A 12,500-nucleotide genomic window follows, 5' to 3' on the forward strand; every position below is an offset into this window, starting at 1 on the left:
TGGCTGGGTACCTCCTCTCTCTCTCTCTCGCTGGTCATTACAGTGGACTGTAAGGGTTGCCTAATGCCTCTCTCTCCTTTTCTCCCCCTTGCCAAGCCATCCTTCGCTCCAAAAGAAAGACACAAGCGCTCGCTCACTCGTACACACTCTGTCTGTGGCGTGTGTGTTGGGTACTCACCACAGCATCCTCTTGGGAGGGATAATATCTTTGTTGGAGGCCGTCACCCCCATGGCCATCTGCATGACAGTGATGTATTTCTGGTACTTCATGTTGTCCACCGGCGGCTATGCGAGCGCAAAAAGCCGCTCCTCTCCGCGGAAGCGTCAGCGGCGACGGCGGCAGAGCCGACGACAACGCCGACCGGCACACACACACACGAGCGGGCGGGCGTGCGTGCGTGCGGGCGAGCGAGCGAGCGGGCAGTCTCTATTCCCGGGCATCCGCCCGCGTTGCTCCAGCCTCGCGCGGCATCCGAGTCGGAATCAGCTGGCCATTCCCAGCAGCGGCAGCATCAGCGGCGGTGGATCCAGCAGACAAGACGGAGGAGCGCTCCCGCGGGAGATCAACAAAAGGTACCACGCCGCCACGACCCATGTCTGCTCTCTCTCACACACACACACACACACACACACACATACACTAATCTTATTAGGGCTCAGAATAGTCACCTAATCCACCCGCGCGTCTTCAGGCGGGGGGGGAGAACATTGTTTTTTTGCCCCACTTGCCAAGAGGTGCACTTCTTCTTTCCTTTTGTGTTGTTGCCCCTCTTTGCCTAACAGCCCCCCTTCCTCTCCCAAGGCAAAAAAAAACTGGAGAAGTGGAGGAAGAGAGTGAGGGAGAGAGTGATGGAGAGAGAGAAAGATGCCGAGAAGGGAGGAGAGGAAGAGATAAGAGAGAGAGAGAGAGAGAGAGAAAAGAGGAGAGAAGAGAGAGGGAACTCTCTGACAAACAAGAGCAGCTGCCTCCAACCACCACGGCTGACAGTGAGGTAGGGAGTGAGCGTGCGTGTGTGTGTGTGTGTGTGTGTGTGTGTGTGTGTGTATGCGCGTATGTGTGTGCGTGTGTAGAGCACGAGCCGGAGAGTGGGAGGGAGAGAGAGGGGGCGGGGAGCGAGAGAGGGAGGGAGGGAGGGAAAGAGAGAGGGAGAGAGTGAGTATGTGCATGTGTGTGTGTGTACACTGTGTGTGTGGAGAGAGAGAGAGAGAGAGAGAGAGAGCGAGCGAGCGAGTAAAACAGAGAGGCCAGGAAGAAAGCTCTCAGCTGATACTAAAATGGATTTCCTGACAATATGAATCTGGACAATTCCCTTTAAAGGCAGAAAAATGTGACAAAAAGCTCCACGATGGAAGGACACTTTAAATGCGACTGTCATTTTAAAAATCCAATAATTGGCTTCCTCAGCCTCCGTAGCAGCGACTGCCTAACATGAGTGAGGGGGAGGGGTTTAGGAACAGACAGGAGCAGATTGATTGGTCAGGAGTCCCAGAGGGGGAGGGGTTATGAGATAACACATGCAAAATAAATAAATAAGGGAGGGAATAAACAAAATCCAGTGTGTCAATAATCGATGCGTGGATGCACGCACCGCCAGGCGCTCCCGATGATTAAAAATGAACGCTGGAGAAAACACACAATAGAGGGAGCAAGCACTGAAGCACCGTGCATTTTTAATACCTACTGCCTGGTGTACTTACTTACTTACACTTACACACACACACACACACACACACACACACACACACTCTTCTCACAAACAAACCACAAACACCGGCACATGCACACACATCAACCAACACATATACATACATACACACACACTGTACGTACACAATAATGAAGAATGCAATAAATGCGCACACACACACACACACACACACACACACACACACACACACATCATCAAGAGGAGCATAACCATCAAACACAATCACAATCCACATACAGATTAAAAACACACACACACATACGAACAACACTCCACGTCCATCAGAGCCTCATTAAAGCCTGTTGTGTAAACTCTCCGTACGGCTGGTCGTCACTAGGCGCCGGGCCCTGATGAACAGGTGACCTTGTTTCCAAGGGGAATCTGATTAAGTGACCCCACGGTGATCCTGGCAAGGTCGAGAGGTCAGAGCGCATTAATGCCGCAAAACTGCCACCCTGAAAGCGAGCTAAGACTCAGGACCACAAGGAGATCAGACGGAAAGAGACACAAGATAAAATAAACAACAAGCAGAGAGAGTGGAGTGTCCACAAGGAAGACAGAGCAGTGAATCTACAGTATGTGTGTGTGTGTCCGTGTGTGTGTGAGCAGGCTGTGTGAGCAGGGAAGTGACTCACGGCTAAGAGTCTAGAAGGAGACCAATTGTCTCCCATGGAGACCAGCAGACTGGGGTAAATTATGGCTCATTCCACCCACTGTGTGTGTACATGTGAGTGTGTGTGTGAGAGCATAAGTATCAATGGGTTTGTGTGTGCAAGTATAGTATATGTATTTTGACAGTGTGACTGACTATTTCAGAGGGTGTGTGTGTGTTTGTGCCTGTGTTAATGACTGTGTGAATGACAGTGTGACTGATTGTGTTTGAAAGAGAGAGAGTGAGAGAGATAGAAAGACAGAGAGAGAGTGCATGTGTGTGTGTGTGTGTGTGTGACAGAGTGAGAGAGCTGTTTTTTGTGAACACGTGGGAGGTTCTGCGGAACCCCGCGACACAGCAGGGGTTGTCAAAGAAACACAGAACTCTCCTCAGCCTGGAGCTGCTGCTTTTTACTGCTGAGGCTCAGAACATTCTCAGAACATTCTATTCTGAAAAATGCATTCCACACTAAAGATGGATGAGTGATGTCAAAGACTATATTTAGAATATCATGGTAGCCTACACTTCATACATGGCCTAGTTCGAGGCTAGCGTCAATGAAACCAGTGAGTACTATCCAAGTATTTTGAATGCAAACAGTATGTAAAGCAAGTGGATCTACGAGGGATGTGTGAAGTAGTTTTTACTACCATTATCCACTCTTGTTCTGCTTTCTCTAATTTGATGAGGTTAAGGCTCAACAGACAGCAAGGTTTTGCTAGCTTAGCAACAAGAAGAGCTAGCGACCAATGTAGCTATAACACTGTGCACACTGAAGAAGGCGTGTGCCTGTGCAATAAAAAACAATGTGTGCAAACTGCGGCCTTTCCTACGGTGGCCGAGAAAGGTCACAACACATGCAAAAGCCACAACAACTGTATATTCAGAAAACACCTCCACATTCAGAAAACACCTTCATCGATTTCACAACACGTGCACTGCAAAGGCCACAAGACCTGCTTATTCAGAAAACACCTGCAAATTCTGGCAGCCCTTAGTTTAATACTGGGAGTGGCATATCTACGGGAATGTACTTTTCATTCTTCTCTCTGATTAAAGCCTTAACTCATTCGGATTCATTGGGTTATCGGCTCCTGAAGGTTAGTAGTTCTCTACCGTGGCCAGTAGGGGGCAGCTGATCGGTTATAAGGTGTTTGCCAACACTGCCACAGAGGAAGAAGACATGTGTGTATGTCAAGATGAAATATGATGAAATGTCAATGTAAACATGTGCCAATAAAATATGAATGTGTTGATTTTGTTTTGTTTTTCATCTACATGCTCACACCTCAAACCTTATGAGCAATTGGAATAAATGAAAGGGCATGCCTATTAGGCTATGAGACAACTATTGTGCATGAGACAACTGTTGTTATGCTGAGGCTAACATTAGCTCAAGGGCTAATGTACCTCAAGAAGCTAATGCTAGTTTTACAATGATACTATTGCATGAGGACATGTACAACCGACCACCTATTTGTCCAGGTCAGTTGACAAACATCAGAAATTGCCCACTCATTGATATTTAATCAATTAATGTTTCAACTTTGATGCTGTCTTGCAAATGACACAGGGGTAACGACATGTGCAACATGCCTAACCTAGCGCAGCAAGAAATGAATCGGAGATCATAGATTATTTTACAACGACTTCTCTCTTTGATTGTGTAGTTAGACAGTTCATGACAGCACCAATGGAACTTCATCGTTAACCCTCAATAATGATAACCTGACCCTAGCCAGATGAATTTCGTTCCGCTTAGCTCCGCCTAGCTTCACTCACATCCATCTGGGACCTCTTCCATTGAGAATGATTTCTGCAACCGATTTTATGGTACAGCCAATCAGGACGAAAAGGGAGTTTCATAGATGTGACATAGCTGAGAAAGCGACTGTGAGTTATCAGCGCCACGGGTTGGCTTCATGTGAGTGGTTGAAGTAGCACGTCAATAGATGATGGACAAGTGGCTTATTCAATCATATGCAAGCATTTTTTGATTAGGCCCAGCCTTCTGAAGCAACACTTCAATGGATCGGTTCCAGATGGATGAGTGGAGCTAGGCGGAGCAAAATTCATCTGGCTAGGGTCAGGTTACAATAATGATACACGCCACAGAGCAAACAGTGCCATGCTCGGCTCATTCTCTCTGCATCTTTGTTCAGTGTGGAGGTGTAGTATTTGTTATTATTCACTATACTTCAAATGTCAATCATGTTACTTCTTTAAACTATTAAATGGCTTTAGCACTAGAGCCACAAGTATGTTACCGAGTTGTTTCGTACTAGATTCAACTCCTAAACATTATGCCATCTTATATCCTGTATCCTAACGTTATATCTTTGTAAATGTGTGTTATATCCTGCATCCTAATGTTATATATTTGTTAATGTGTGTTATATCCTGCATCCTGTTATATATTTGTTAATGTGTGTTATATCCTGCATGCATCCTAATGTTATATATTTGTTAATGTCGCTCTACAGCCGTGAGGCTTTTGATTTAACGTTTGGTCTAACGGTGAAACAGTTTGTTTCTGTCAATTCTGTCATGAGTAAGTGAGAAGCTCCAGGGCCCTGATTTCAGTGTGCATCTCGAGCCTGGGGTACGTGGGTCGGATCGACTGACGCAGGTAACCACCTGGAATGTTGTTTTTAAAATCAACTATACACGATCATACACAACTGTGGCCACTGGCCAGTGCATGATTTTGTTTTGCTTTTTATTTGCATAAAACATTGTTATACTGTCTCCTCATCAGAGGAGCACAGTACTGTCTAATATTTACTGAAATGGCTGCCAATCCAGTAGGACATCACCAATACTGGGATTCCTCATTGCACTAAATGATGCCCCAAAAATAAACACTTGCATTATCTTCCAAGTGCACCTACACTAAGACACACATTCTTAGAAACACACTCACAGAGTTCAAAGTGACCTACAGTTAGAAAACTACTCAGAGGAGATTGTGAGATTAAGTAAACCTATTGTACTAATGCAGTGGGTCTTAGACGTGCTGCCACTTTCACTCTCCACTGCAAAACACTGGACCTGAAAGCTGGTGATTTTACTGAGCGAGTAAGTCTGAGCCGTTGAATGGGTCATCTGGGGATGATCCATGGCTTGGCGGACACTCAAACAATGACAGAAGGTCATTGAGGAAGGATATCTTCCCTGCCAGGAGTTCAGAGGTCAACAGAATGGAGCGGACACTGCAATTGATCCGGTTTCTGGGATGCTTGATCTGCTGCTAAAAATATGAAACAACCCCATGAGTGAACCCAGCATACACATTCTCTCTCTCTCTCTCTCACACACACACACACACACACAGACGGTCATGAACATGGGCACCGACATTTTCATGGGCTTGTACACACATACATGCACCGCTTCATTCACACCATGTAACACACACATGCAAACATTGAAGCTACACTCAGCCATGCAATGTTGAAAGACCTTCGGGCTATATCCCTCCCACTCTCTTTATCTCCCTCCCCTTATCAGTTTAGCTAAACTGAAGTCAAGAAACGGTGTTAGCATGACTGCAGCATTTACATACATACAGTGTACTGCCTTTGATATCTTAATAATTAAATGGAACTTAATATAAGAAAAATAATTCAATGGAAATTAATATAAGAAATATAGTGTCAAATATTCCTCTTATCTCATCCATATCTGCAGCTCTCTCTCTCTCAAACACACACACACACACACACACATACACATACACATGCACATACACACACACATACACATACACATACACATACACATACACACACACATACACACACACATACACCCCCTGGAGGATGGTGTTGTGCAATCTGAGTGAGATATGGTTTCTCTGTGCGTGTGTTATATCACTCCTGAGACTGTTTGGGGAAACCTGGTCCCGTGTGAGGACAGGCCCATTAACCCCTCCGAGGTCAAGCGCTGTGGCCACTCGATGCTGCAGTCTCACATATCCATGACAACAAGCAGGCACACACACTGACCTTTAAGACTGACTCTCATTTAGTGACCTTTCATTTAGAGTAGAAATGGTTAACAAACGAACAATAAAAATTTAATGTTTTTAATATTCAAATACATTTCTGACATTTCCATAACATGATTTATTAAAATGTAATATGTTAAAATCAACACACAATCTAAAGCCAAATATCAATCTTAATTTTAATATTCATGAATATATCCTTGCAAATATGGTGTGTCCTAGAAGAAAAAAGAATCACCAATCACCAGTAGTATTCATGGAAAAGAGAAGTGGCAAGCATGTTTTTTTTTTTTTTTCAAATGGCGGATGGCAAACACCTCACGGACAGAGGGCAGCCATTTTAACACAGGAAGTGTGTGGTGTGGAGGAAGATGAAGAGGAGGAGGAGAGTGATGAAGTGGAGGAGGAGGTGTGGAGTTTCCTACAGCTGGGGATGAGGCTAACTGGGTACAGCCAGTGGACATGTTAAAATGACCTCGCCCTGTTCTATGTATGAGTGTGTGTGTGTGTGTGTGTGTGTGGGGGGACTTTGTTTATGTGTTATGGGTGTTTGTGCATGTGTGTGTGGGGTGTGTGTGTGTTTGTCATTAACCAGTGGGAAAGCTCTAATGAAGGTACTGAGTCATGGTCTCAGCATAGTTCCATTCCTCACAAACACACACACACACACACACACACACACATGCGCATAACACACACACTTACATATTCACACTCACACATACACACACACACACTCACCCACACTCACTCACTCTCACATACACACACACACCAGTACAGAGTGCCAGGTTCCTGGCGTGTGCAGGAGCCGAGCCCAGTTGCGAGTGTGTGTGGGTGTGTGTGAACGTGTGTGAGTGTGTGTGAGCGGCACAGGATGGGGCTGGTCCTCCCATCATCACTAACGAGTGCAGCCCTCACTTCTGACATCCGCCGCTAATCACCTACGCCTCCTCTCCTGTCCTCTCCGCAGACGCCCGCTGCAATTGCAATGGTCACTCCGACTGTAATAGCCCTGCTCCACCTTCATGCTCCAGTCTGTGTGTGTGTATGTGTGTGTGTGTGTGTGTGTGTGTGTGTGTCTGTGTCTGTGTCTGTGCATGTGTGTGTCTGTGCTTGTGTGTATGGGGTAGGGGGATGCTGAAGGTTGGTGGTGATGGGACTCATTGTGTGTGTGTGTGGGGGGGGTTCAAACAGAACTAAGGCCTCTCTAATATCAGCACCTGCAGATGAGTCATAAAGAGATGACAAAGCACTGACGCCATGCCGACCGCCTCGCTCTCTTTATTCAATTCAATTGGATTTCATTAATTTCATTTCAGTTCAATTTAAATCAGTTCAAGTATCTTTATTTACAGTTAAGTACTGTACATGTGTTGTCAAAGCAAAGTGTCACAATATATATTTCTGTAACTCTTTTGTTCCCAGTGTCTTTCTCTCTCTCTCTCTCTTTCTTTCTTTCTTTCTTTCTCTCTCTCTCTCTCTCTCTCTCTCTCTCTCTCTCTCACACACACACACTCACACACACAGACACACACACGTGTGTGCATGGCCGTTCCCCTGACCAGACGGCGTGATGCCACGTGTGTGTTTGACGTGCCCACGCATGGCAGCAAAAAAGCCGGGCTAATTCACAGTGAACCAGCCTGGCGCTAATGCAGGCCTTTAAGCCCCATTAGTGGAGCAGGAGAGGGGTGGGGGGGGTGAGAGAAGAGAGAAAATGAGAGGAGAGAGAGGAGAGAGGAGGAGGAGAGAGAGAGACAAGAGTGGAGGAGAGAGGGTGAAAGGAGAGAGGAGAAGATAGGACTGGAATGGAGAGGAGAGGAGGGCAGGAGACAGGAGAGAAGAAGACAGGAGGAAAGAGGAGAGAGGAGAGGAGAAGAGGAGAGGGGAGGAGGAGAGGGGAGGAGAGAAGAGAAGAGTGGACAGCCGGGGAGAAGAGGAGAGAGGTGAGAGAGGCGTCACACTACTTTATTAAAACAATGTTCGCCCTTTAAATACTACAAATCAACATTAGAGTAAGAGAAGGAGAGAACAGAGGAGAAGAGAAGAGAAGAGAGGAGGGGAAAGAAAGAGAGAAGAGAGGAGGAAAGAGGAGAGGAGGAGAGAGGAGAGGAGTGGAGAAGAGAGGAGAGGAGGAAAATAGGAGAGGAGTGGAGGAGAGAGGAGAGGAGAGGAGGAAATAGGAGAGGAGGGAGGAGAGAGGAGAGGAGAAGAGGAGAGGGGGGAGAGGAGAGGAGGAGAGAGGAGAGGAGAAGAGGAGAGGGGAGGAGAGGAGAGGAGAGGAGGAGAGAGGAGAGGAGGAGAGGAGAGGAGGAGAGGGAGGAGAGGAGGGAGGAGAGAGGAGAGGAGAAGAGGAGAGGAGAGGAGGAGAGGGGAGAAGAGGAGAGGGGAGGAGGAGAGGAGAGGAGGAGAGGGGAGAAGAGGAGAGGGGAGGAGGAGAGGGGAGGAGAGGAGTGGAGGAGAGAGGAGAGGGTGTCTGGGCACTGATGTGGAAGAGGGGAAAGATGGAGCCAGAGCCAGTGAGCATCTGGTCCTGAAGGTCAGACAGAGGGAGCACATGCTGAGTCAGCAAACCCAACTGTTTTTGGAAAAGGAGAGAGAGAGAGAAGGAGAGAGAGAGAGAGAGAGTATGTGTGTGTGTGTGAGAGAGAGAGAGATGGAGAGTAGGGTTAGAATAGGAGTGTGACAGAGTGTGAAAAACAGAAAAACTGGTAGGGAGTTAAAGAGAAAAAAAGAGCATTAAAGAGTCTGTACGAGTGAACAAGAATAGAATCACTTTAGAGGGGCTGAGAGAACAGAGCGGGAGAAATTATCAGTTGGGGGAGATGAGAGAGAATTGTAGAGAGATTTATGGGGATGACCATTACCTCATACCCTTATGGGGATGACCAATATTTTAGTTTTAGCACTGCGCTAGTAACGCAAGAGCAGAGCGTTGGTTCAAGTGTAAACGAAGAGAAACTTTATTATGGCGTGAGACGAGTGCTGTGTTGTGCTCTTCCACCATCACTCTACAGTGCGGTGGGACGCCTGCCAGAGAGGGGGAGGGAGAAAAAGGAAGATGAGGCCATGGGATAAGAGAGAGAGAGAGAGAGAGAGAGATGAATAGAGGGAAGAAAAGAAAAGAGAGGAAGAAGAGAGTTAATGTACCCTCTAGTCTGTTCCCTTTCTTTACATGCATTCCTGATTACTGTATAACACACAGGGTTGTGTGTCTTGTGTGTTTGCTGATCTTTGGGCATCACTGTCTGCTGTCCTGTCGTATCGCACCTGTGCTGGGGCCAGCCATGCGTTAACTCCGTCACCACCCCCCACCCCCACCCCATCATCTCACTATCAGCTAAACGACAGCACAACAGAGAAGCAGAAACACACCATAGCGCACAGCAATCGCCAGGAGAAACACAGAAACAGGAAACACCCGCGCACATTGCTTAGTGTGAATTATTCATACACCTCCAATATGATAGCCCACTTGACTGAGACGAAGTGTCATCACCATCAATCATATGTTTTGGTGTATTGACAGATGGAATTGATTGTAGCTAAAGATAGCTGTTCCCAGGCTGGAGTGGAGTCTATAGTATAGAAGATGTGTTATTAATATCTTATGAATGTTTATTAATGATTCACTAAGGATAAATGCAGCATTTACTACACAGTTATAAATTATTAATATTATGAAACAGTTGCACATTTATTAGGCCGCCAAAACAGAATATATTATCGAGTGAATGTGTATTTGTCATGTTGGCATAAATATAGTTCTACCTCTAAACATAGGAGGCACAGGAGACGATGGTGTCTCACTGGGCAACACCTGGCTGGCAGCCATTTTCCAAGGTCAAGACACGAACTTAGTGGCTGACCGCACACACACACACCTACCAACACACACATACTCTCTCTCTCTCTCTCTCTCTCTCTCTCTCTCTCTCTCTTTCTCTTTCTCTTTCTCTCTCTCTGTCTCTATCACACACACACACACACACACAAACACACACACACACACACACACACAGACACGCACTTGGCCATAGCAGGCTTCCCCCAGGTTCCCTTCTGCCTCTCTGCCCTGGCTGACAGTGTAACAGGGATGGATGGGAGGTCCTGCTGTGCATAGGGCACTCTCATTAAAGGGGATATAAGAAAAATAGTTTTCCTTTTCACAGTTACGCTTATGTAAGGTTTAGTTCTAGTATCTACATTTTAATTATTTAATTTGGGTATTTATGATTTACATCTCTTAAACAATTAAATAATAATCTATAATGTTTACTAATAATAAGTAAACTATTTGCAATATTTTAACAAATCATTTGTATTTCAACTATGAATATTACATAGATAGATGGATAACAATTTGGTAAACTACTTACTGAACTGAACTACTTATCTATTTACCATTTGTAAGCGATGGTTATTATGAAGTATTACCGTTCTGTGGACATCTCTATATTGCGTGTGTTGTGAGGATGTATGTATGTGTTGTATATGTTGTGTGGATCTATATATCTGTTGCATGTGTTGTGTGTATGTATATATGTGTTGCATGTATTATGTGTATGTATGTATGTGTTGCATAGTTGTATATGTTGTGTGGATGTATATATGTGTTGCATGTGTTGTGTGTATGTCTGTATATATTGCATGTGTTGTGTGTATGTATGTATGTATGTGTTGTGTGTATGTATGTATGTATGTATGTGTTGCATGTGTTGTGTGTATGTCTGTATATATTACATGTGTTGTGTGTATGTATGTATGTATGTGTTGCATGTGTTGTGTGTATGTCTGTATATATTGCATGTGTTGTGTGTATGTATGTGTTGCATGTGTTGTGTGTATGTCTGTATATTGCATGTGTTGTGTGTATGTATGTATGTATGCGTTGCATGTGTTGTGTGTATGTCTGTATATATTGCATGTGTTGTGTGTATGTATGCATGTGTTGTGTGTATGTATGTACATGTATGTATGTGTTGCATGTGTTGTGTGTATGTATGCATGTGTTGTGTGTATGTATGTATGTGTTGTGTGTATGTATGTGTTGCATGTGTTGTGTGTATGTGTTGCATGTGTTGTGTGTATGTATGTATGTGTTGTGTGTATGTATGTGTTGCATGTGTTGTGTGTATGTATGCATGTGTTGTGTGTATGTCTGTATGTGTTGTATGCAGTGTTGGGAGTAATGCATTAAAAAGTAATGTAATTACAGTAATGCATTGCTTTTTGCTGTAATGCAGTAATGTAAGGCATTACCAATACAATTTCAGTAATATTTTACTCGGTACAATTCTCAGTAACTGAAGTTACTTTGCTTTTTAATCCAAAATTGAGAAATGCTCAATTGGCACCAGAGAAAGATTATCAAAATAAAAAAAAGTAATCTATGCTGGTCCTGGAATTTGATTACCTTGTTTAGATGACTGTAGAAAGGGAATTTGAGTTATCTCTGCCATTCATGCAACAGATCTAACATGGTTAGGCTATTCTTCTCATTTCAAGCAGTGAGAATAACTAAAATCAGTCATTATGCCATACCACATCACCTCCTGCCGTGTAATGAGCTGCATTGAACACATGAAGATCTATTGAGAACACTAAATCGATATTTCCTGTTATTTTGGTGAAAGTAATGTAAACGTAGTGTAATGCCTTACAATTCAAAGACAGTAATATTGTAATGTAACAAATTACTTTGAGATGACAGTAACAAGTAATAAATAATGCATTACGCTTTTGAAGTAACTTGCCCAACACTGGTTGTATGTGTTGTGTGTATGTCTGTATGTGTTGCATGTGTTGTGTGTATGTATGCATGTGTTGTGTGTATGTATATATGTATGTGTTGTGTGTATGTATGTGTTGCATGTGTGTATGTGTATGTATGTATGTATGTATGTATGTATGTGTTGCATGTGTTGTGTGTGTATGTCTGTATATATTACATGTGCATGTGTTGTGTGTATGTATGTATGTGTTGCATGTGTTGTGTGTATGTATGCATGTGTTGTGTGTATGTATGTATGTATGTGTTGCATCTGTTGTGTGTATGTATGTATGTATGTGTTGTGTGTATGTATGTATATATGTATGTGTTGCATGTGTGTATGTATGTATATAT

At 44.3% G+C, this 12,500-nt stretch overlaps 1 protein-coding gene across 1 annotated transcript in view; it reads right to left on the reverse strand.

Annotated features, from left to right (window-relative positions):
- The window catches only part of tjp1a (tight junction protein 1a), a 175,402-nt gene extending 174,393 nt beyond the window's left edge, over positions 1-1,009 (reverse strand). The window contains 1 exon segment of the mRNA XM_048232177.1: positions 179-1,009. Coding sequence (XP_048088134.1) covers positions 179-270 — 92 coding nt within the window. The 5' untranslated portion in view covers positions 271-1,009.
- Positions 1,010-12,500: the final 11,491 nt, after the last annotated feature.

Source organism: Alosa alosa, chromosome 21 (assembly GCF_017589495.1).
Source record: "Alosa alosa isolate M-15738 ecotype Scorff River chromosome 21, AALO_Geno_1.1, whole genome shotgun sequence".
NCBI classification, from domain to species: domain Eukaryota; kingdom Metazoa; phylum Chordata; class Actinopteri; order Clupeiformes; family Clupeidae; genus Alosa; species Alosa alosa.